Source organism: Chiloscyllium plagiosum, unplaced genomic scaffold (genome assembly GCF_037043375.1).
Source record: "Chiloscyllium plagiosum isolate Xiang-an unplaced genomic scaffold, Cpla_swu_hap1 HiC_scaffold_10, whole genome shotgun sequence".
NCBI classification, from domain to species: domain Eukaryota; kingdom Metazoa; phylum Chordata; class Chondrichthyes; order Orectolobiformes; family Hemiscylliidae; genus Chiloscyllium; species Chiloscyllium plagiosum.
In genome coordinates, this window is record NW_028270148.1 from 86,317,866 (window position 1) to 86,344,529 (window position 26,664).

The following is a 26,664-nucleotide window of genomic DNA, read 5'->3' on the forward strand; positions in this document are numbered from 1 at the left end:
TTGCACTAAATCAATATTTGAGTGCTGTTTTTGTTACACTGTTTGCGTACAGAGAGTGGACCCGAGGCTTATAGTATTTGTTTTAGGTCACATTACAGCCTTCATGAAACTCACATATGATAGCAGGACGGAGATGTAAAATCCTTCGAGCTGACTGGCTGCATCTGTTTTGGGCAGTTGGTGTGAAGTCCTCACTGGTCATCGGTCTCTGACTGGATTTGTCAACTGACAAGTGGGAAGCTTTCCGAAATGAGATAACAAGAGATCAGAGACAGTATGGTCCTGTTAGAGTGAAGGGCAAGGCTGGTAAGAGTACGGAATACTGGATGACTAGAGATATCAAGGCCCTAGTCATGAAAAAAGAAGCATATGTCAGTTATAAACAGCTGGGATCGAGGGAATCCCTTGAAGAGTATAAGGGGCATATTTAAGAGGGGAATTAGGAGGGTATAAAAGTGGATGAGATAGCCTTGGCAGATATGGTTAAGGAGAATCTAAGAGATTCTACAAGTACATTAAGGGCAAAGGAGCAACTAAGGACAGATTAGGGCCACTTAAAGATCAACTAGGTTATATATATGTGGAGGCACAGGAGATGGATGAGATAATAAACAAATATTTTGCAACAGCATTTACTGTGGAGAAAGACATAGAAGCTTGAGAACTTGGGGAAATAAATAGTGATGTCTTGAAAACAGTCCACATTACAGAAGAGGAGGTGGTGGAAGTCACTAAACATATAAAAGGAGACGAATCCCAGGGATCTGACGAGTGCATCCAAGGACATTATGGGAAGCTAGGGAAGAAATTGTAGGGCCCCTCATGGAGATATTTGTATCATCGATAGCCACAAGAGGGGTACCAGAAGACTGGAGGGTGGCTAATAATGTGCCTTTACTGAATAAAGTCTGCAAGGAAATGCCCAGGAGCTATAGACCAGTAACCCTGACATCAGTAGTAGGTAAGTTCTTGGGGGGGTTTCTGAGAAACAGGATTTACATGCATTTGGACAGACAAGAACTGAATAGGGAATGTCAGCATGGTTATGGTGTGGAAAATCAAACTTGATTGAGTTTTTGAGAACATGACCAAGAAGATAGATGAGGGCAAAGCAGTAGACATTGTCCACATGGACTTTCAGAAGGCATTCCACATGATAGACTTGTGAGTAAAGTTAAATCACATGTGATTCAGGGAGAGGTAGCCAATCGGATACAAAATTGGCTTGGTGGTAGGAGACAGTGGGTGCTGGTAGAGGGTTGTTTTCCAGACTGGAGGCCTGTGACCAGTAGATGTTTCACAGGGATCAGTGCTGTGGGTCCACGATTGTCATTTATATAAGAACATAAGAAATGTGGTTAGTAAGTTTGCTGATGACACCAAAATTGGTGGTATAGTGAACAGTGAAGAAGGTTGTCTGAGACTGCCAATTGGCTAAGGAGTGGCAGATAGAGTTTAATTTAGATAAACACAAAGTATTGCATTTTAGTGAGACAAACCAGAGCAGGACTTATACAGGTAATGGTAGAGCTTAGGGAGTGTTGGCGAACAGAGAGACTAAAGGTGCATGTACATGATCCCTTGAATGTGGCATCACAGGTAGACAGGGTGGTAAAGAAGGCATTTGGCAAGCTTGCTTTCATTGGTCAGAGCATTGAGCATAGGAGTTGGGACGTCATGTTGCAGCTATGCAGAATGTAGGACCACTTTTAGAATACTGCATGTAATTCTGCTCCTCCTGCTGTAGGAAAGATATTATTAAATTGGAAAGGGAGCAGAAAAGATACACAAAGATGTTGTCAAGATTGGAAGGTTTGAGTTATTAGGAAAGTTTATAGGCAGGTACTTCTTTCATTGGAGCATAAGAGGTTAGGGGGTGACCTTAAAAATCATGAGGGCAGAGATAAGGTGAATAGCAAAGTTCTTTCCCCTAGGGTGGGGGAGTTCAAAACTAGAAGAGAAAGATTTTAAAAGGACCTGAGGGGAAACGTTTTCACACAGAGGGTGGTGCATATTTGGAATGAACTGCCAGAGGAAGTAGATACAGGTTCAGTTACAACATTTAAAAGATGTTTGGGCAGGTACATGAATAGGAAAGGTTTAGAGGGATCGGGGCCAAATACAGGCAAATGGGACTCGTTCAGCTTTGGAAACGTGGTCAGCATGGATAAGTTGGACTAAAGGATCTATTTCTTTGCTGATGACTCTATGACTTTATGCCATTAATACAAAAGAAATAATACAAATTATTTTCTGAATTCTAAACTACTATCTTCACCTTTACTGTACAATCCTGTGAGATTGACAAGGCTTTGACTAGAGGCAGAAGATGTTTGAAGTGGGTATCAGCTGGACTCTGACAAACCAATTTCATTGACTGTCTTCACTCACTAGATGGAGCCCGGGAGCTCAAGAGTCATGCCAGAAGCAGAACCAGTAGCAAATATTGATTCAGAGATATGTTAGGGCTTCAACTATTTACCATATTTATTTACAAATTAGTTACAATTGAAAGCCATATATACAAGCTTTCTAATGACACACAGGGTAAAATGAAGCATAAGACCACAAACAGCTGTTGATAGATTGTGATTTGGTATTTGTGTCTTCACCTTGTATTAGAACAGAACCCTGATCCTTCCAGGAGAAGACCGAGACCACTCCTGCATGGATGTAGTAATGTCCATGTTTTGCCAAATAAGTAAGCACTATGTATGTATCTGCCCCTCTTCCCTTCGTCCTGTTCTTATTCTCAATCATTGTCCACCATTTCTACCATATTGCCCCAATGCTTTCTCTCTCATCCTGCAGGTTCCGCAAGCACTTCCACAATGTCTCCTGTGAAAGAACCATCCTCCTGCACCTCTAAGGATACCAGTCCCAAGGCTTAAGAGGAAGCATCAGCAAGGCTGCTGCCTACACACCCTACTCCCACCCCTTCCATCTACTTGTCCAAATGACACTTCAAGCAGGGGGAGCTGTCATCCTAGAGAGTGAGGATATATAACCGAGAGGCCACCTCATATGACAGCTGTACAACTGGCTGAGGAAGAAACTGCCACTGTCTCTTGGAGGACTGCCAGAGACCAGCCACATGCTCACCTCCAGGTGATTGTAGCTTTGGCTACGGGTCAGATCATGCAAGTGCACAAGGAGGAGCAGCAGTGGCAGACAGCTATGTGTGATGTAATGGTTCAGATTGCTCAGGGCTTACAGTTACAAAGACTAAGCCAAGAGAACTCAGTGCATCTACTTCAGCTGCAAATGCACACCCACTCATCCCGTTCTCCTTCCCTCCTCTTCCTTAGTTTCTGTTGATGAACCTTACCATGGTCCACCTCATTGATTAACATGATCGGACAGCCCTGGGCAAAATTTGACAAGATCTCTCTCTGCTGCCTTTATGTTTCTCTGATTGCATTTGCCCTATCCCTTGGAGTTACCATTGCACAGCCAATGGACTGACCATGTTCAACTGCAGAGACATCGCCCCCTGACCATGAATATCCTAAGGAGACATCTGAGCATGGTCATTGTCCCAACTGGTGGGAAGGCTGCCCTTATTGAAGTCTCCATGGACTTCAGTGAGGTCTACTTAGAGTTGGACACATGGCTGCCTGCTTGCTGCACTGGCGGTGTGTGTGTAGAGTAGGCTGCTGGCACATGGAGGAGTTGTGAGGTGAAAAATGTGTGCCCCTGTCCCCAGGCTGAGGACTCCATAGCAGCGTGGCAGGATTCGGTTGGTTGTTTCACTCTTCTGATTGGCATGGCAAAGACAAGCCAGGGATCCTATAAGAAAGCAGGTAGGTGCCATATGAGTAGCAAACAAGCAGCCCTGAGTTGCAACTGCTCCAGTCTGTGAGCTGGATACTTGTCTTGTGCACTAAGTGACCCTATTGCAGCCTTCATTACTAGTTGCTGGCATTTCCTGAAATGCAAGTCTCTCCTTCCAGATGTGTACTGCCAGTGCCTTCGGTCCAACTCATCCGTGCCAACCAGATATCCCAACCCAATCTAGTCCCACCTGCCAGCACCCGGCCCATATCCCTCCAAACCCTTCCTATTCATACACCCATCCAGATGCCTTTTAGATTGTACCAGCCTACACCATTTCCTCTGGCAGCTCATTCCATACCCGCTCCACCCTCTGTGTGAAAATGTTGCCCCTTAGATCTTTTTCCCCTCTCACCCTAAACCTATGCCCTCTAGTTCTGGACTCTCCCACCCCAGGGAAAAGACCTTGTCTATTTACCCTGTCCGTGTCCTTCATGATTTTATAAACCTCTAAGGTCACCCCTCAGCCTCCGACGCTCCAGGGAAAACAGCCCTAGCCTATTCAGCCTCTCCCTATAGCTCAAATCCTCCTACTCTGGCAGCATCCTTGTAAATCTTGCCAGATGCCAAAAGAGGATGAGCTCCTGTGCCTGGTGCTCATGAATTGTGTCCAAGACTGCAGTTTAATCAGAGGCAACTTGGAAGTCATCCGGAGAATGAGATACGTGGGTGGCACAGTGGTTAGCACTGCTGCCTCACAGCGCCAGAGACCGGGGTTCAATTCCCGCCTCAGGCGACTGACTGTGTGGAGTTTGCATGTTCTCCCCGTGTCTGCGTGGGTTTCCTCCGGGTGCTCCGGTTTCCTCCCACAGTCCAAAGATGTGCAGGTCAGGTGAATTGGTCATGCTAAATTGCCCGTAGTGTTAGGTAAGGGGTAAATGTAGGGGTATGGGTGGGTTGTGCTTCGGCGGGTCGGTGGACTTGTTGAGCCAAAGGGCCTGTTTCCACACTGTAATGTAATCTAATCTAATAAACTAAATTCATCAGGTACAAGCTCTGGTTTCCTTGTCAAGTTTTGCTGGTGCCTGATTTGTTTGGCCGGTTTGCTAAAATGGGAGTGTGAACATTAATGAGCTGAACTGAACTGTTAGCATGGCATTTAATATTCAAAAATGGCCCATTAATTGGCATCTCACCGCAGCTTAATGAGAATCTCATTCTTCCAGAATGAGACCAGAGATGGATGCCCTGCTCAACTTACCTTGAATCACATTAGCAGAGCCACTTCAGCATTGGGATAGGCAGTCATTCTCATCCTCCTCCTTGCTGGAGACAATGCTTGTTTGACAAACTGTTCTAAGATGTTTGCCTTATGCTTTAGAACACTCGATAAATTTGATGGAATTTCCCACTCCTTACCACTGTTTTCCACTTGCTATAGTAACTTCACTTCCTCACCAATTGACAACACTTCTTACTCAGCTTTAGCCATATTTGTTGGCTTTGAACATCTTCTTAAAGGAAGCTCTTGATGTCAAATGACAACTTGTCCAAGTCGTGTGATTTCACATTCCAGCATGCCCTGACTCTATTCCATTTGGCACAGTTATATGACAAGTTTGCTCCTTTTGAATTTGACATTCTATTAATGAGAGTGGGTGGGATCTTTGATACATCTGGAATCTTCAGTTATCCAAATTTGTGGGTGTACCTACCCCAAATAGACTTTAGCAGTCTGAGAAAACTGAGATATTTGTATCATCGATAGCCACGGATGAGGTGCCGGAAGACTGGAGGTTGGCGAACGTGGTGCCACTATTTAAAAAAGGTGGTAAGGAAAAGCTAGGGAACTATAGACCAATGAGTCTAATATCAGTGCAGGGAATCCTGAGGCAAAGGATTTACATGTATTTGGAAAGGCAAGGACTGTTTAGGGATAGTCAACATGAATCTGTGCAAGGGAAATTGTATCTCACTAACTTCATTTAGTTTTTTTTGATGAAGTAACAAAGAGGATTGATGAGGGCAGAGCAGTGGACACAACCTATATTGACTTCAGTAAAGCATTCAACAAGATTTCTCATAGAACGCAAGAAGAATTTGGATTCAGAATTGGCTTGAAGGTAGAAGACAGAGGGTGGAGGTGGAGGGTTGCTTTTCAGACTGGAGGCCTGTTGACTAGCCATGTGCCACAAGGATTGGTGCTGGATTCACTGCTTTTTGTCATTTATATAAATGATTTGAACATAGAAGGTATGCTTAGTAAGTTTGCAAATGACACCAAAAGTAGAGATGTAGTGGACAGCAAAGAAGGTTACCTCAGAGTGCAACGGAATCTTGATCAGATGGACAAATGGGGCAAGAATTGGCAGATGGAGTTTAATTTAGATAAATGTGAGGTGCTGTATTTTGGAAAAGCAAGTCAGGGCAGGACTTATGCACTTAATGGTAAGGTCCTGGGGAGTGTTGTTGAAAAAAAGAGACCTTGGAGTGCAGGTTCATATTTTCTTGAAAGTGGAGACTCGGGTAGAAAGCGTTTGGTATGCTTGCCTTTATTGGTCAGTGCATTGACAAAAGGAATTGAGAGGTCATGTTGTTAGGCTGTTGGTTAGGCCACTCTTAGAATATTGTGTTCAAATCTGATCTCCCTACCATAGGAAGGATGTTGTGAAACTTGAAAGGGTTGAGAAAAGATTTACAAGGATGTTGCCTGGGCTGGAGGGTTTGAGCTATTGGGAAAGGCTGAATATGCTGGGGCTGTTTTCTCTGGAGGATCGGAGGATGAGAGGTGACCTTGTAGTGGTACAGAAAATCACAAAAGGCATGGTTAGGGTAAATAGACAAGATCTTTTCCCCAAGGTGAGAGGGGAAAGATTTAAGTGGGACCTAAGGGGCAAGTTTTTCACAGAGACTGTGGCTCTTATGTGGAATGAGCAGCCAGAGGAAGTGGTGAAGGCTGGTACAATTACAACATTTGAAAGGATGGGTATATGAATAGGAAGGGTTTAGAGGGTTATGGGCCAAACACTGGCAAATGAGACTAGATTGATTTAGGATATCTGGTCGGCATGGGCAAGACTGAAGCATTCATTTCCATGCTGTACAGCTCTATGACTCTGTGACTCTAAGACAGATGACCACTTTCTCAAGGACAATTAGAAATTGATTGCTGACCCAAGTAGTGAGGTCCACATTTCATGAATTAATCAATGTAATTGATTCAGCTACAATTAATTAAATAAATACATTCATTGAATACATAATAAAGCTTGGTAACATTGAGATATAAATTTTGTATCTGGACCGCAGAATGTGTGAATTTTGGATAGTGAGACTGACCTGAGCAAACATGTTGGAGATATCTCCAACTGAATTTCTACAGCATTGAATTATGGAGCTGAAGTACAAGTAATGAGAGATTCTTATGCATAAGGGAGGGGTGTGTTTTCTGAACAATTTTATCAAAAATATGATTATACTCCTGCAAAAATACAGGTTCAGGATAGTGACTAATAGGGAATTAGATAGGTAGCAGGGATTTAGGAAAGATGAGAAGGTCATCTGCCAGAAACAGGCCCTGTCCATCAGATGCAATATACTGTCTTGCTGTGAGGTCAAGGAGAAAGACAGCAGAGAGAACTTCACAATAATAGACCTAGGCACTATGGCTCAGGCGGTTGCTCAGGATGAGGTATAAGGGGGTGGAGATCGAGTAGAACTGAAATGTAATTGTAATAGAGGATTCTATATCGAGGAGGGCGAATTGCATTACCTGCAGCTAAGAGTAAGAAATCTGAAGGGTGTGTTGCCCATCAGTGTAAGGGTCAGGAATATTTCCTGGTGTCTGGAAATTAATTTAGATATAAAGAGGGTGAGTCTGGTTGATGTGATCCATGTTGAGAAGATGAAAGGAAATTCTTCTGAAAAACTGTTGAGAGTTAAACACTACATTGAAGAGCAGCGCCTTGTAGTTACTTCTGGAAAATTGCCTAAGCCATGTGCAAATCGGTATAGGAGCAGACATCTGGAGATCTGGCCAAAGGGCTGATGGGGAAAGCAGTTCCTATGCATGTTACTAGGTTTGGTTCTTGTGAGTATAGTGTGCAGTTTTAGTCTCCTTACCTGAGGAAGGATGTTCTGGCTATGGAAGGACTGCAGGTTTCTCTTTATGCATAGCCACTGAATAGTAATGGCACATGTAAGATTGGGAGAAGTAGGACATGAGATATGCCATTGGGTGTAGTAGATAATTAATTAGGTGAGCTTGGTAAGATATGGCAAGAGATCTTACTAGGCCTCACAGCCACAAATGCCAAAAAGTTTGACTGAACTCAGACTATGCCAAAAAATGTATGATTCAGTCCAGCAAATTTAAAAAGCCTAAAAAAAGGAAGATTTACCATTTGGAAATATTACCAGAGAATGAAGCAATATGAATAATTGAAGTAAAAGTAGGGATTCATCTTTTCAATTGTAAGCGTTCTATAACGGGTGGTAGGTATAGGACAGATGTTAGGGGTAGATTCTTTACTCAGCGAGTCGTGAGTTCATGGAATGCCCTGCCAGTAGCAGTGGTGGACTCTCCCTCTTTATGGGCATTTAAACGGGCATTGGATAGGCATATGGAGGATAGTGGGCTAGTGTAGGTTAGGTGGGCTTGGATCGGCGCAACATCGAGGGCCAAAGGGCCTGTACTGGGCTGTATTTTTCTATGTTCTATAGTTTAATATGAAGCTGATGATAGAGGAGAACATTTTATAATGAAAATAGTTGAATAGATTGCCCAAAAAGTGATTTAGAGGTGCTGAGAATTGAACAAAAGAAAATAGAGTGGGCAACAATATCAGGAAAGAGCAGTCTGGAATGAGATGTGGAAGATTTTAAGATGTGGTATTCAGCAAGATGCAGAAAAATACAACCCCTTCAAAGGAATGACGAGTGAAATTCAAAGCGGAATAAAGTCATAGGGAGCTGTCATGTTGTCTTCCTAACACAAAGTTACCACTTTCAGACAGATCCTGTTAATGTGGTAGATTAAGTTTGAAAATCTAACATAGGTCTGCTCATCAGATAGGTTGGTTAGAGACACAGTACTTCTAGTTAAGTTGAATCACAGCTGCGCACACTTATATATTGCATGCAGTAACCTGGACTCTTCATGGCTGCAGTCACCATATCACTGGTTCATTACCAAACTCAGCTCTTTAAGTGATAATATACAGCCCTTCTCTCCCACAAATACAGTATCACAAGAAAGAAGGTACATGCACATTAGGGTAGCTGAAAGACTATTTACGCAGAAACAAGATTTGAAAAATACAAGAGTTTATAAATCTGACAGTCTATATATGTATACGTAGTTTGACAATTTTTATGATCACATGATGAAATGACCTTCTTGAGGTTTCCGAGACTTTTGTTTTATCTTAGTAATACCCTTGTGTCCTTCATAGACAAAATGCATATATTTTTGCTGCAGCACTTTCAACCTAGTCGCTTGCGTTCTGTTTACAATATAGTTGTCATCAAACAATGTGAGCTCATTGTGCACTCCGTTGTGTAAGATCAGATGTTCCTCCATTTCACAAGGAGATTCAGGTACTGAGTGGCTTACTTTCTGTAGTATGTTGTCAGCTTTGACCTTCAACACCTCTTGCATCACAAGTTGCGTGCAAAAGCACCACTGTAATAGTCTTGCGTTGCTTTCCTATCAATAATGTTGACTGTAATAATAGTGCAGCTAAACATTTCAGCAACTTGTTGATCAGACTATCTGCAATTACATAGACATGTAGTGTTTCAGAATATGACTTACATGAAACAAATGGAATATGAAAAAGGAAAGCAAATGAAATACGAATATGGTATAATCTCATCATTCTCTAGTAGAATGTTTGGTTACATTGGTTAAAGAATGTCTGATTTATGGTTTGGAGGTCAGGTTGCGGCTGTACAGGACATTTGTTAAGCTACTGTTGGAATTCTGTGTGCAATTCTGGTCTCCCTGCTTTAGGAAGGAAGTTGTAAAACATGGATGGGTTCAGAAATGACTTTACAAGGATGATGCCAGGATTGGAGGGTTTGAGTCAATGGGAGAGACTGAATAGACTGGGCCATCAGAGGCTGAGGAGTGACCTCATAGAGGTTTATAAAATCATGAGAGGCATGGATAGGATATAGACAAAGTCTTTTCCTTGGTATCCAGGAGTCCAAAACAGGAGGGCATAGGTTTTGGGTGAGAGTAGAAAGATTTAAAAGGGACCTAAGGGGCAACATTTTGACACAGAGGGCTGAGTGTATGGAATGAGCTGCCAAAGGAAGTGGTGGAGACTGGCACAATTACAATATTCAAAAGGCATCTGGATGGGTATATGAATAGGAAAGGTTTATAGGGAATTGGGCCAAATGCTGGCAAACGTTTCTTTCAATACATAAGAAACAAATGAGAGGCAAAAGTAGAGATTAGGCCACTCCAAACTGATGCCAGAAGGCTGGTGATGGGAATAAGGAAATAGCTGAAAAACTTAGTAAATACTTTGTGTCAGTCTTCACAGTGGAAGACATGAGTAATATCCCAACAATTAAGGAGAGTCAAGGGGCAGAGTTGAGTATGGTGGCCATTACAAAGGAGAAAGTACTTGATAAGCTAAAAGGTCAAAAAACTGAAAAATCTCCTGGCCCAGCTGGGCCACATTCTAGAATTCTGAGGGAAGTGGCTGAAGAAATAACGGAGATGTTGGTTGTAATCTTTCAAAAATCACAAGTCAGGGAAAGTCCCCGATGATTGGAAAATCACTGTTGTAGACCCCTTGTTCAAGAAAGGATCAAGACAAAAGATGAAAAATTATAGGCTGATTAGCCTAACCTCAGTTGGTAAAATTCTAGAATCCATCGTTAAGGATGATATTTCAAAATTCTTAGAATTGTAGGGTCGAATTAGAACAAGTCAGCATAGATTTAGTAAGGGGAGGTTGTGCCTGACAAGCCTGCTAGAATTCTTTAAAGAGGTAACAAATATGTTAAACCAGGAAAACCTGGTGGATGTTATCTACCTAGACTTCCAAAGGACCTTTGATAAGGTGCCTCACGGGAGGCTGCTGAGTAAAGTGAGGGCCCATGGTGTTTGAGGTAAACTACTGGCATGGATTGAGCATTGGCTGTCTGACAGAAGGCAGAGAGTTGGGATAAAGGTTCTTTTTCAGAATGGCAGCTGGTGACAAGTGGTATCCTGCAGGATTTAGTGTTGGGGCTGCAGTTGGATCTGGATGAAGGGACTGGGGGGGATTCAGGTGAAGTTCGCTGATGATATAAAGTTAGGTGGACAGGCAGGTAGTTCTGAGGGGGTGGGGAGGCTACAGAAAGATTTAGACAGTTTAGGAGAATGGTCCAAGAAATGGCTGAGCAAAATGCGAGGTCTTGCACTATGTAAAAAAGGACACAGGCATGGACTATTTTATAAACGGTGAGAAAATTCATAAAGCCAAAGTACAAAGGGATCTGGGAGTGCTAGTACAGGATTTTCTTAAGGTTGACTTGCAGGTTGAGTCAGTGGTTAAGAAAGCAAATGTAATGTCATTTATTTCAAGAGGGTTGGAATGTAAAAGCAGTGAGGTGCTTCTAAGACTTTATAAAGCTCTGGTCAGGCCCCATTTAGAATATGGTGTCCAGTTTTGGGCCCCACACCTCAGGAAGGACATGCTGGCACTGGAGTGTGTCCAATGGAGATTCACACGGATGATCCCTGGAATGGTAGGCCTAACATACGATGAACAGCTGAGGATCCTGGGATTGTATTCATTAGAGTTCAGAAGGTTGAGGGGAGATCTAATAGAAGCTTACAAGATAATGCATGGCTTAGAAAGGGTGGACGTTGGGAAATTGTTTCCGTCAGGCGGGGATACTAGGACACGTGGGCACAGCCTTAGAATTAGAGGGGTTCAATTTAGGATGGAAATGAGGATACATTTGTTCAGCCAGAGAGTGGTGGGCCTGTGGAATTCACTGCCAAGGAGTGCAGTGGAGGCTGGGACGTTAAATGTCTTCAAGGCAGAGATTGATAAATTCTTAATCTCACAAGGAATTAAGGGCTACGGGGAGGGTGCGGGTAAGTGGCGTTGAAATGCCCATCAGCCATGATTGAATGGCGGAGTGGACTAGATGCGCCAAATGGCCTTACTTCCACTCCTATTTCTTATGGTCTTAAATGGGACTAGATTTATTTAGGATATCTGGTCGGTATGGTCGAATTGGACAGAAGGGTCTGTTTTCTGTATGACTCTGTGCTTGGTCCAAAATATCACCCCGGCAAGTGTGGTTTAGATTGGCCCATGGATCTGAGAGGAATTTCCCAACAGACACGCAGACAGACTGTTCTTTTTTATGCTGAAAAGATTTGTAAGGAAGAATGAGTGTGAGAAAGAAAAGAATATGCAGTGCATGTAGCAAATATAGTGAATGTTAATAAATTTATGCAAATGATGATTCCAAACTGTTTGTTGTTTGATTTATTAAGTCAAATTTTGTAATTGTATATTTCAGTTCATTCAATTTTAAAAATAATTCAAATGAAAAGAGGGCAATGAACTTAAAAAGACTTTCAAATAAACCTTCAATTGCTACGGAAGAGTTAGATATTGTCCTGTTGTTTCTAATTAGAAAGTTAGTGAATGTCATGTTGACCATAGACAGAGATATATTTAGACACTGGTGAGCCCTACCAAGGCTGGGGTGCATCATCACCTGGAAAATGATATTTTGATTTAATAAATTTCTCTTGTATTTCTATAAGTTTCCATTAACTGCAAGATGGTGTTTCTGTTACAGTACCATACAAATGGTTGTTTAAGCCTTTGAAGTTTATTTCAAAAAAGATTAGACCCAATAACAACAACCAGGTTATGCGATGTGATTACTGAATGAACAAATCCCAATGAAGACCTTCTATGGGAAAATGTCACTTGGGAACCCACTTTATGGTGGTAAGCAAATAAAGTCTAACGGCTGTTTAAAAGCAACTTCAAAACAATGTAAAATAGAGTTGGGTGTAATGGGTACAAATATAAGGTAACAAAATATCCAAGAAGCTAATTCTTACCATAATGCCTGTGGTATATTGCTGACACTGAAGATAAAAGTGAAAACTTCCAATTGAAAAATGAACATGCCCAACCTTGCATATTCTGAATGCACAGTGGAAGATAATTCCCAGTAAAATAGGTCTTGTCAACAGCCAGAGAGTTCACTGCAAACTACAAGATGTGTTCTAGATGCCATTTTTAATGTCAAAGGAGAAATATTTGCTGCAAAGTAAAAAAAACTCAGAAGCTGTATAAAACCTTTTCTTTTAAAAACTCAATGACAATTTAAACACTTACTTTGTTGGATGAATAACAAAAATAACATTTGGAATCTTATCTCAGGTAAAATAATTTCTGAGTTAATTTTGCAATGTCTTTCTGATTGCCAATAAGATTAACTATTCACAGTATAGTAGCTGTGTGGTTAACACTGCTGCCTCACACTGTCAAAGACCCAGATTGAGTTCCACCCTTGGGTTACTGTCTGTGTTGCGTTTGCACATTCTCCCTGTGTCTGTTTGGGTTTGCTCCACTTTCCTCCCACAGTCCAAAGATGTGCAGGTTAGTTGGATTGGCCATGCAAAATGGCCCTGGGATGTGCAGACTAGGTGGATTGGCCTTGGGAAATGCAGAATTTTAGGGATGGGGTGGGATGCTCTTTGGGGGGGAATGGGGATGGGGGGATGTGGGGATGTGGTGTTTCAGTGTTCACTTGATAGTCTGAATGACCTGCTTCAACATTGTAGGGAATCTATGCTTCAAGAAGGACTCTGATTGTTAGCCAGCATCAGCCACCATTTATGAGAAACAAAAAAGAATCATTGCACTGGCATGTTAAAATTAAAAACAATCCTATTAGAACAACCATATCTTTATTTACTATTTCATAAAGGAAAGGATACAAAGGGAGAACTAATTATATATTTAGTTGTGTACCTAAAGTATTTATCCAACTAAAATAGTATTTATTTTCCAGAAACCAATCACTAAGATCCATGTACTTGCTATTATACCATCTGTACAATATCCATGTGATAGTATTCACTCAATCCTGAGTCCCACAGATTGTAACTGAAGTTAAATAGCTGCCAATATGAACCATAGATGCACTGCCATTGCCTCTTTTACTGAGTAAAAAAAATCATCTTATTTCAATACCTGAAAGACATTTCTTGCTAAACCTATTGAAAACATTGAAAGGTGTTTCAGTGTTCACTGCCCACTCTGAAGGCCTTTACTTTTACATGGAATTTTTAATTTTGAGTAGAATTAGCAACCTCGTTACTATCATAAATGTGACAATATAACACAGGCCTGAATTTTACTGGATGACGATGTCAAAGGGAATATATGCGCTCCATTCACATACAGGTGGATGGTGGGCAGCAGGAATTCTTCTAAATATTTACAAAGAAGAGCCCATTAAATGCTGGCAGGGAAAGGGTCAGCCAATCTAGGGTAGCGGGAGAGTTACATAGGTGGCCACCTGCTGTGGCAGACCAGTTTTAAAGATAAAAGTGCAGCATTCAGCCAGGCAAAAAGTCTTCCCGACCAGTGCAACAGCAGATGAGAAATGGAATGAGGCAATTTAACACTCAAAAGCTCAGAGGATCCACTGCAATCTCAGGATACTGCATCATTTTATTCCACTGCAGCCTCTACCCAACTCAGATGCGCTGTCAGTAGATACCTTAGTTGCATGTGTAGAATGGGTTACACAATCTGATGAGCACCACACAGGATGAGATAACACAAAGAGAGAGACAACTGTGGCTACTTCACCTCGAAGTGAAGCATCATTTTATGCAGATGCTGAGCACGAGGTGTCATCAGCAAAAGAGCAGATGATTCCATAGCAATGTGAAGTGTGGGAACATCTGTAAAAATATCCAAAGGCATTGCAGTTTCTATGTGGAAATGATAGAGAAATCCATCGACATCTTGAATAATGCAAAGTTAAAAATCACACAACACCAGGTTATAGTCCAACAAGTTTAATTGGAAGCACACTACCTTTCGGAGCGACGCTCCTTCATCAGGTGATAGTGGAGGGCTAGATCGTAACACAGAATTTATAGCAAAACTTTACAGTGTGATGTAACTGAAATTATACATTGAAACATTGATTGTCTGTTAAGCCTTTCACCTGTTAGAATACAGTGATAGTTTCATTTCTTTCATGTGTAAATCACAAAACCTTTTTTTTAAAGTTGCATTCTCGGGTTAGCTGTTAACAATGGTGATAGCTAGACAATATGTTGAAGGTGTTAGCCCCCTGTGTTCTCTGTCTATGACCTGATGTTTAGATTGATTCTAATCTAAAAAGTGAGATAACAGAGTTTTACATAAATTCATGCAGTTTTTGAGTTCAGAGTTCTACATGAATGTATGCAGTTTTTGAGCAAAGTGCAATGTAACTCTGCAAGTACAAATTCACCCCACAAAATATGTGTGCATGTGGGTCTTTGTCTGTCTGTCTGTGTGTGCATGTCTGTCTGGGGTGGGGGTTGTGTCTGTGTGTGTATTGAGTGCAGAGTGTCTTTAAGTTTGTGAGGGGGTGCATGTGTGAGTGTGGGAGTGTGTGTGTCTATAAGGGTGTGTGTGGGTGTCTGTGTGCGCGTCTGTGTGTACCTGTGTCCATATGTATGTGAGAGTGTGTGTGTGTAGGAATATCTGTGTGTGTGTGTAGTGCAATGGTGATCACCTGTAATGTGACATGAACCCAAAGTCCCGGTTAAGGCCCTCCCTATGGGTACCGAACTTAGCTATCAGCCTCTGCTCGGCCACTTTCCTCTGCTGCCTGTCCTGAAGTCCACCTTGGAGGATGGTCACCCGAAGGTCCGAGGCTGAATGTCCTGGACCACTGAGGAGAACTCTGAGGTGAAAGGCTTAACAGACAATTAATGTTTCAATGTATAATTTCAGTTATATCACACTGTAAATTTTTGCTATAGATTCTGTGTTACGATCGAGCCCTCCACTATCACCTAATGAAGGAGCGTCGCTCCGAAAGCTAGTGTGCTTCCAATTAAACCTGTTGGACTATAACCTGGTGTTGTGTGATTTTTAACTTTGTACACCCCAGTCCAACACCGGCATCTCCAAATCTTGAATAATGCAATTTCACTAGCATGTATATGCATGGTTTCCACCACTGAGGATTCATGATGATACCAAAGCTGATCTGGTGAACAAGGTAACCCTTGTTCAGATATAGATATCCCCAAATATGCTGGACCTTAGCAGATCTGAGGCACCTAGACAATGCAGCACATTTCCATCTAATGCACTAGAACAGGAATGGTTGCATCTGTTCATACATCACCTCCATGCACCAGAAACACCTCATAGAAACAACTATAAGTAAACATGTAAAACATAGACCAGCACTTGAGGCTTCACTGGGTGATCCTTTCTTAACGTCAAGGGAATTTAATGTTTTACAACAGTTAAATGTCTTGACATTAAGAATATAATCTCTCATTTATTTGGGTAGCGTGGTGGCTCAGTGGTTAGCACTGCTGCCTCACAGAACCAGGGACCCAGGTTTGATTCCAGCCTTGGGCAACTGTCTGTGTGGAGTTTGCACATTCTCCCCGTGTCTGCATGGGTTTCCTCCGGGGGCTCCGGTTTCCTTCCACAATTCAAAGATGTGCAGGTCAGGTGAATTGGCCATGCTAAATTGCCCGTAGGGTTTAGGGATGAGTAGGTTAGGTGTATTAGTCAGAGGTAAATGTAGAGTAATGGGATAGAGGGAATGGATCTGGGTGGGATACTCTTTGGAGGGTAGACGTGGATTTGTTGGGTCTAATGGCCTATTTCTTTTTGTACAACAGTCGACTGGCTATAGAACCATATGGCACAGCTCCACTAACATCTCCCCTAGAGAGACACAGTGTTCAAAGACATCGGCGCTCAGATATTTCAATGAAGCTGAACCTCTGACAGTACATCCTTTGTACTGGGTACTGCTTTTTGTGACCAAGAGATTGCCCACTTGCCCAAATCTGCTGCTTTGAACTCTCCTTGTCCAAATCTGATGGCTTCCTCAATTCACTGGAGCTCTCCTAACTGTCATTCAATGTGGCTATAGACCCATCTCTGCATCACTCTTTTCCTCAGTAGATGATCAACATCTAAATGCACTGAGCTCCTAGATAGATCAAGCTTCTCCAGAATCCTGTCCTGCCTCCAGTGATCTCTGTGGACCTGGGGGATATGTTTTCATAAGCAGCAATGCAGGGTCTCAAAAGTTGGCAGTATTACTTCTTGACAATCCAGGCAGCTTCATATTCACAGTTCACACTACAATTCAGCTGCCTTTGAAATCTCATCTCATTTGAGTAGGTGGATCTGTGAACCTTTGTGCATCTCTTGCACCACTGGTAAAATAAGATAAGGTATCCTGCCTCTCAAACAGTGACCAGCCATAATGTGGTGTCAGTGACAGTTTCAAAGTTCTCCAAATTAAATCAAAACCACATCTGTAACTGTGAAAGAATTTAATAATTCACATTTGGAATTTTACATTCTGAATGACAGGAAACATTTGATTGTTGTAACTGAGTTATTCCTTTGTTAACCATGCCGTATGGTGTTTTCAATCCAGTCAACAAAAAATGAAACACGGACGTAAACTCCTGGCTTCGTTCGAACTGCACAACCCCGAGACATTACTCCTTGAAGAATATATTGGTTTCTGGAGTTTGGACATACCAAAGGGCCTCCAGTGTCACCCTAAAATAAAAGACCATCGTCAAGGAATCAACCGATAATAATGAAACCAACTTGCTTTAAACCCATTAAGTAGCACTCATATCAGATAAATGGTTGACAGGTTTTTGAGTACTGTAACTTTGAGATCACTTGTTTTGGAATTAAATAAAAACTTAAGTGAAAAGCCAAGTACTTATTTTAATTACAAATAAGTCATTTAGTAATATAGAACTTAAGCAATTCTGAAAAACAAATTATACCAAAAACCAGTTAGGATTATCAGTAAGGCTCATGTTTTGGCACTCTTGTGTGCACAGGAAGATGCATTTATTAAAACACAGGCCACTGTTCTTGACAGAGAGCAATAAAATATTCACATACTGCCACCATTTCAACTCAGCATAATCAGATGACAGCCATTCATTGGGTCATTTCGCAGTCCGACTCAATCTGCCTGTTTTGAAATTAAACAAAGCCTGGCAAATAACTGTCAATAATCATAAACTAATGCATTCTCCATGGCAATGTCTCTGCCAATTAAATTTCACTTACTAAACAATCAAAACTTTCCTCATGTATTATTAATATTTAAAGTTTGTGAGAAGATTTGTAGCTCGGGTGCTCGTGGTTGTGGTTCTGTTCGCCGAGCTGGGAATTTGTGTTGCAGACGTTTCGTCCCCTGTCTAGGTGACATCCTCAGTGCTTGGGCGCCTCCTGTGAAGCGCTTCTGTGATCTTTCCTCCGGCATTTATAGTGGTTTGTCTCTGCCGCTTCCAGTTGTCAGTTCCAACTGTCCACTGCAGTGGTCGGTATATTGGGTCCAGGTCGATGTGCTTATTGACTGAATCTGTGGATGAGTGCCATGCCTCTCGGAATTCCCTGGCTGTTCTCTGTTTGGCTTGTCCTATAATAGTAGTGTTGTCCCAGTCAAACTCATGTTGCTTGTCATCTGCGTGTGTGGCTACTAAGGATAGCTGGTCATGTCGATTCGTGGCTAGTTGGTGTTCATGGATGCGGATCGTTAGCTGGATTCAGGATAATCCAGGTAATGATTACAGACGCTCACAACAGACTTCACAAATACAGACAAGAAATTGCGCGCCAAAAATCGTTAATTTCAAAAACCACCAATCAGGAATGGACCCGGACCATAGAACAGGCCATCACCATAGGACAGAACAGAACCACACACCGCAAAAAAACGGCACTAAAAGAAAAAATGGCCAAACTAACACACAACAGAGAGGACACCACCACACACACCTGGGTTAGAAACCTCTCCCACAGACAGCTCACAGACACGGAAAGAACAATACTGGCCAAGGGACTCAAATACAACCACAGGGATGCCAAAACAGCAGACTTCCTAGCAGCACTACAATGCACACTCAGGAACAATGGACTGACAGAAGAGACACAACAAACAGTGAGACAAAGTATCGTACCCCTGATAACAAGGAAAAGACAAACACATAACCTCAACACCAAGGAGAGGGAAGCACTAAAATCACTAAGAAACGATAAGAACATAATCATACTACAAGCAGACAAAGGCAGAATGACGGTCATCTTGGACAAAGCAGAGTACATCCAAAAAGTGCAACAACTACTTGCAGATACCAACACCTACCAAAAGAGGGAGTTTGACCCCACCCCACAGCTCACCAATAGGATAAACAACACACTGAGGAACCACCAAAAAAACGGACAGATAACCAGGTCGGACCTACAAAGAATGAAACCTGAAAGCAACAACACCCCCAGATTCTATGGTCTATCTAAAGTGCACAAACCAGACATCCCACTCAGACCCATAGTATCACTACCAGGGACACCGTCACACATACTGGCTAAAGAACTACAGCAGAAACTGAAACACCTGATCAGCGGATCCAGACACTCTATACAATCAACACAGGAATTCTTGGACATCATCAGAAATATACACATAGACAAGGAAGAAACCATGGTCTCATTCGACGTAACGGCACTGTTCACCTCTATCGACAAAACCCTAGCCAGAGAAACAATAGCCAACCTGCTGGACATACAAAACAGACAACAGGACATTGAACCTATCAACAAAGACTGCATACTCAAACTACTGGACCTGTGCCTCACAACACACTTCACATTAAACAACCAAATATATGAACAAATCAACGGCACACCCATGGGCTCACCCATCTCTAGACTCATAGCAGAAGCAGTAATGCAAAGATTACTGCATTTCCAGTGCGAGCAGCAGCGAAGGTAAGACCGTTTGGTTTTAAAAGTGCTTACCGGTAGCGGGCAGCGGTGTTTTTTTTTCTCTCTCTTCACAGAAAGAGCGGGAGCACCAGGGGGAAGTGACGACGACCAGAGGGGCAGCCGAGACCCGGAAGCAGTTAGTGTAAGCTTACCTGGGTAGGTTTTTTCCCCCTTTAAAAGCGCGAAGGAGAGGAACCCGAGGCACTACACGGGTAGTGCCTCCCACCCGCCCTCCTCCTCTAACCTAATAATAACACCTGTTGTGGTAAGTAGGTAAGTGCTGAATTTTGCTTGTTGTATTCTTTAGACCCAGTTTTTTTTTTAAATAAAAGTTAGCTTTAGAGGGATGGCAGTGAAGGCAGTGCAATGTTCCTCCTGCAACATGTATGAGGTGAGGGATGCCATCGACGTCCCTGCCGATTACACTTGCAGGAAGTGCACCCATCTCCAGCTCCTCCAAGACCGTGTTAGGGAACTGGAGCTGGAGTTGGATGAACTTCGGATCATTCGGGAGGCAGAGGGGGTCATAGATCAGAGTTATAGGGAAGTAGTAACTCCAAAGATGGCAGATAGATGGGTGACAGTGAGGGGGACTGGGAGGAAGCAGCCAGTGCAGGGACCCCCTGCGGCCATTCCCCTCAAGAACAAGTATACCGTTTTGGATACTTGTGGGGGGGATGACTTACCAGGGGTAAGTAACGGGGCTCAGGTCTCTGGCACGGAGCCTGTCCCCGTTACTCAGAAGGGAAGGGTGAAGAAGAGCAGAGCAGTAGTAATTGGGGACTCGATAGTTAGGGGCACAGATAGGCGGTTTTGTGGGAACGAGAGAGACTCACGATTGGTATGTTGCCTCCCAGGTGCAAGGGTACGTGATGTCTCTGATCGTGTTTTCCGGGTCCTGGAGGGGGAGGGGGAGCAGCCCGAAGTCGTGGTCCATATTGGCACCAACGACATAGGTAGGAGGAGTGCCGAGGATGTTAGACAGGCTTTCAGGGAGCTAGGTTGGAAGCTCAGAGTTAGAACGAACAGAGTTGTTGTCTCTGGTTTGTTACCCGTGCCACGTGATAGAGATTCGAGGAATAGGGAAAGAGAACACTTAAATGCGTGGCTACAGGGATGGTGCAGGAGGGAGGGATTCCGGTTTTTGGATAACTGGGGTTCTTTCTGGGGACGGTGGGACCTCTATAAACAGGATGGTCTACACCTGAACCTGAGGGGCACCAGTATCCTTGGGGGGAGGTTTGCTAGTGCTCTTGGGGGGGGTTTAAACTAACTCTGCAGGGGCATGGGAACCCAGATTGTAGCTTCAGGGTGCAGGGCCAGGAGTGTAGGGAGGTTAGGAACATGGCATCAATTTCCAAGGAGGGTGTCTGTAAACAGGAAAGTGGCTTGAAGTGTGTATACTTCAATGCAAGAAGTATACGAAATAAGGTAGGTGAACTTGCAGCGTGGGTTGGTACCTGGGACTTCGATGTTGTGGCTATTACGGAGACATGGCTAGAACAGGGACAGGATTGGCTGTTGCAGGTTCCAGGATTTAAATGTTTTAGTAGGGTCAGAGGTGGGGGTAAAAGAGGGGGAGGTGTGGCATTGCTTGTCAAAGATAGTATTACAGTGGTGGAAAGGACGATGGATGAGGACTTGCCATCTGAGGTAGTTTGGGCTGAGGTTCGGAATAGGAAAGGTGAGGTCACCCTGTTAGGAGTCTTTTACAGGCCTCCCAATAGTCCTAGAAACGTAGAAGAAAGGATAGGGAAGGTGATTCAGGAGATGAGTGACAGTAATAGGGTGGTGGTTATGGGGGACTTTAACTTTCCTGATATTGATTGGGAAAGCTATAGCTCAAGTTCGTTAGAAGGGTCAGTGTTTGTTCAATGTGTGCAGGAGAGTTTCCTGACACAATATGTAGACAGGCCAACAAGAGGTGAGGCCATACTGGATTTGGTTCTGGGTAACGAACCAGGCCAGGTGTTAGAATTAGAGGTAGGTGAGCACTTTGGGGATAGTGACCATAATTCGGTGATTTTTACTCTCGGGATGGAGAGGGATAAGTGTGTACTACAGGGCAAGAGTTATAGCTGGGGTCAGGGAAATTATGATGCGGTGAGGCATGACTTAGGATGTGTGGCCTGGAAAAGTAGACTCCAAGGCAAGAGTGTAAATGATATGTGGAGCTTGTTCAAGGAGCAACTATTGAGTGTCCTTGATAATTATGTACCTGTCAGGCAGGGAGGAAAGGGTCGTGCGAGGGAGCCGTGGTTTAATAAGGAATTGGAATCCCTTGTTAAATGGAAGAGGGCGGCCTATCTCAAGATGAGACGTGAAGGTTCAATTGGGGCGATTGAGAGTTATAGGGTAGCCAGGAAGGACCTGAAGAGAGAGTTAAGAGCAGCAAGGAGGGGACATGAAAGGTCCTTAGTCGGTAGGATTAGGGAAAACCCTAAGGCTTTCTATAGGTATGTTAGGAATAAAAGAATGACTAGGGTAGGAATAGGTCCAGTCAAGGATAGTAGTGGGAAGTTGCGTGTGGAGGCGGAAGAGATTGGGGAGACACTGAATGAATACTTTTCTTCAGTATTTACTCAGGAACAGGGCATTGTCGTCGATGTGAATACTGAGTCACAAATAAGTAGAATGGATGGCTTTGAGGTATGTAGAGAAGAGGTGTTGGAAATCCTGGAAAAGGTGAAAATAGATAAGTCCCCTGGGCCTGATGGCATTTATCCTAGGATTCTCTGGGAAGCAAGGGAGGAGATTGCAGAGCCATTGGCCTTGATTTTTATGTCCTCTTTGTCTACAGGAGTAGTGCCAGAAGACTGGAGGATAGCAAATGTGGTTCCCTTGTTCAAAAAGGGGAGTAGGGATAACCCTAGTAACTATAGGCCGGTGAGTCTCACTTCTGTTGTGGGCAAAGTCTTAGAGAGAATTGTTCGGGATAGGATTTATGCACATCTGGATAGGAATAATGTGATCAAGGATAGTCAGCATGGTTTTGTGAAGGGCAGGTCGTGACTCACAAACCTTATTGAATTCTTTGAAAAGGTGACGAAGGAGGTTGATGAGGGGAAAGCGGTAGATGTGGTATATATGGATTTTAGTAAGGCGTTTGATAAGGTTCCCCATGGTAGGCTACTGCAGAAAATACGGAGATATGGCATTGAGGGTGAGTTGGAGGTTTGGATTAGGAATTGGCTGGATGGAAGAAGACAGAGGGTAGTAGTTGATGGCAAAGTTTCTTCATGGAGTGCCGTCACTAGCGGTGTTCCGCAAGGATCTGTTTTGGGACCATTGCTGTTTGTCATTTTTATAAATGACCTGGAAGAGGGGTTAGAAGGTTGGGTGAGCAAGTTTGCGGATGATACGAAAGTCGGAGGAGTTGTTGACAGTGAGGAAGGATGTGGCAGGTTACAGCAGGATATAGAGAAGCTGCAGAGCTGGGCAGAAAGGTGGCAAATGGAATTCAATGTAGCTAAATGTGAGGTGATTCACTTTGGGAAGAATAACAAAAAGATGGGGTACTGGGCTAATGGTCGGATACTTGGTAGTGTGTATGAGCAGAGGGATCTTGGTGTCCATGTACACAGATCTCTGAAAGTTGCCACCCAGGTAAATAGTGCGGTGAGGAAGGCATATGGCGTACTGGCTTTTATTGGTAGAGGAATTGAGTTCCGGAGTCCTGAGGTCATGATGCAGTTGTATAAAACTCTGGTGCGGCCGCATCTGGAATATTGTGTGCAGTTTTGGTCGCCATACTATAGGAAGGATGTGGAGGCACTGGAACGGGTGCAGAGGAGGTTTACCAGGATGTTGCCTGGTATGGAAGGAAGATCGTATGAGGATAGACTGAGACACTTGGGGCTGTTTTCATTAGAGAAAAGAAGGTTTAGGGGTGACTTGATTGAGGTGTACAAGATGATTAGGGGGTTAGATAGGGTTGACAGTGTGAACCTTTTCCCGCGTATGGAGTCGGGTATTACAAGGGGGCATAGCTTTAAATTAAGGGGGGGTAGATATAGGACTGATGTTAGGGGTAGGTTCTTCACTCAGCGAGTCGTAAGTTCATGGAATGCCCTGCCAGCAGCAGTGGTGGACTCTCCCTCTTTATGGGCATTTAAGCGGGCATTGGATAGGTATATGGAGGATAGTGGGTTAGTATAGGTTAGGTGGGCTTGGATCGGCGCAACATCGAGGGCCAAAGGGCCTGTACTGCGCTGTATTGTTCTATGTTCTATGTTCTATGTTCTATGATTAGAACAAACAGCCTTACTGCAAATTCAACCCAAACTCTGGGTCAGATATGTGGATGACACCTTTGTAATCATTAAAAACACAGAAATAGAGAACACACACCGGATCATCAACGCCACACTCACAGGAATCCGATTCACTAGAGAGGAAGATAAGGACAACCAATTCCCATTCCTCGACGTAATGGTACAGAGAACACCGAACGGGAGAATTCACCACAAAGGTATACAGGAAAACCACTCACACAGACCAAGCAACCACCCCAACACACACAAAAGAAGTTGCATCAAGACACTTTTCAAAAGGGCCACAACACACTGCAGTACACCAGAACTGCAAAAAGAGGAAGAAGAACACCTATACAATGTATTCGTCAAAAACGGATACCCGTGCAATTTCATCAACAGATGCCTAAGGGAAAGACAACAGAATGAGGACATGCCGCAACTCAAAGGATTAGCCACGTTACCATACATCAAGAGCATTTCCGAACTGACAGCCAGACTACTGCGACCACCAGGACTCATAACAGCACACAAACCAACAGCCACTCTCAGACAACAACTCACCAGAATGAAGGACCCAATACCCAGCATGAGTAAAACCAATGTAGTGTACAAAATCCCATGCAAGGACTGCACAAAACACTACATAGGACAAACAGGAAGACAGCTAATGATCCGCATCCATGAACACCAACTAGCCACAAAACGACACGACCAGCTATCCTTAGTAGCCACACACGCAGATGACAAGCAACATGAGTTCGACTGGGACAACACTACTATTATAGGACAAGCCAAACAGAGAACAGCCAGGGAATTCTGAGAGGCATGGCACTCATCCACAGATTCAGTCAATAAGCACATCGACCTGGACCCAATATACCGACCACTGCAGCGGACAGCTGGAACTGACAACCGGAAACGGCAGAGACAAGCCACTATAAATGCCGGAGGAAAGATCACAGAAGCGCTTCACAGGAGGCTCCCAAGCACTGAGGATGTCACCTAGACAGGGGACGAAACGTCTGCAACACAAATTCCCAGCTCGGCGAACAGAACCACAACATGATTAATATTTGATTTCCCCTTGACTTTATATACTTGGGAATTGTCAAAATGAGCACAAGGTGAAATACCTTGACAAATGTGTCTTTCTTCAGCAATACCGAGTTTCTTTTAATTTCTTTCAGGATTTGAGATTTTATTGCTTGTCTTGGTTGCTCTAAGAAGGACATTCACATTGAACCACTGTCAATTTGATACAACACAGTGGCTTAATAATCTACTTTAGTTAATAGACAAACCTGTTGGTGATCTGGAATCATATATAGGTCAGAGGTGATAAGACCAACAGATTTCCTTCCCTAAAAAATATTAGTGAATTGTTTGGGCTTTTGTAACTACCTGACATCTTTCAACTTAGAATTTTTTAAAAAATTGTCACAGTGTAGACCTGGAATTTCACCAAGTTAACGTAACAGGTGAGTTACAATTCGAATATTCCCAGTACCATTCCCAGGGTTTTTGGTTTACACCAGGGCCAGTTAAGGATGTGGGATGGTTCAGTTCATGAGCATGCCACCAACATTAAGTTCAAATGGTAGTCCTTATGTCAAGGTATTTCATTTTGACAATTCCCAAGTATATAAAGTCAAGGGGAAATCAAATATTAATAATGCATGAGGAAAGTTTTGATTGTTTAGCAAGTGAAATTTAATTGGCAGAGACACTGCCATGGAGAATGTATGGGTATGCCACCCAGCCCCATGGTGTCTTATGCAAACTTGACCCCCCCCCCCATGTCAGACTATGATCCAATTACCCAGCAGTGAACTGCATAAGGTAACAGTAAGGCAGTAAGATTAGATTAGATTACTTACAGTGTGGAAACAGGCCCTTCGGCCCAACAAGTCCACATCGACCCTCCGAAGAGCAACCCACCCAGACCCATTCCCACACATTTACCCCTTCACCTCACACTACATGCAATTTAGCATGGCCAATTCACCTAACCTGCACATTTTTGGACCGTGGGAGGAAACTGGAGCACCCAGAGGAAAGCCACGCAGACACAGGGAGAATGTGCAAACTCCACACAGACAGTTGCCTGAGGCGGGAATTGAACCCGGGCCTCTGACACTGTGAGGCAGCAGTGCTAACCACCGTGCCGCCCATCTGTTAAAATGTGTTAAGTGAAAATTTAAAAGACAGGAATTAATTGATAATGTTCCACAATGTTAAAAAATGTTAAAAAAATCCCCTTGCTACTACAGAGCAACATAATGCCAATCACCCAAACTCTTTAAAGGTTCAATAACTGAAACTGCGAGTATATGAAACTTCTTAACCTTTTGCAATTAGACATTATGGGGATGGTTGTGGCATTGTAGTACTGTCTCTACCGCTGTTCTGGGAGGCCCGGGTTCAAGTCCCATCTGCTCCGGAGGTGTGTAATAACATCTCTGAACAGATTGCTTAGGAAGAGTAGGTGAAAAACCAGCGAGAAAAATTAAGCAGCCATTTGCAAACAGAAAGTAATGCCATAATGTCCAGAATTGGCCTTATTATGACATAATGGTAATGTCTGTACCCCT

The 26,664-nt window shown here is 43.2% G+C and overlaps 1 protein-coding gene and 1 long non-coding RNA gene across 2 annotated transcripts in view; one reads left to right on the forward strand and one right to left on the reverse strand.

Annotated features, from left to right (window-relative positions):
• The first annotated feature begins 259 nt into the window (after nt 1–259).
• LOC148148997 (uncharacterized) lies at nt 260–4,736 on the forward strand. Its single transcript, XR_015758309.1, has 3 exons — nt 260–306; nt 2,623–2,712; nt 2,812–4,736. It is a non-coding gene; the product is annotated as an uncharacterized LOC148148997 (long non-coding RNA).
• Nucleotides 4,737–17,338: 12,602 nt separating this feature from the next.
• Nucleotides 17,339–26,664, reverse strand: part of LOC122552973 (plasminogen-like) — a 123,671-nt gene continuing 114,345 nt past the window's right edge. The window contains exon 17 of the mRNA XM_043696296.2: nt 17,339–17,588. Within this exon, the coding sequence (XP_043552231.2) occupies nt 17,430–17,588 (159 nt within the window). The 3' untranslated portion in view covers nt 17,339–17,429. The remainder of the gene's footprint in view (nt 17,589–26,664) is intronic.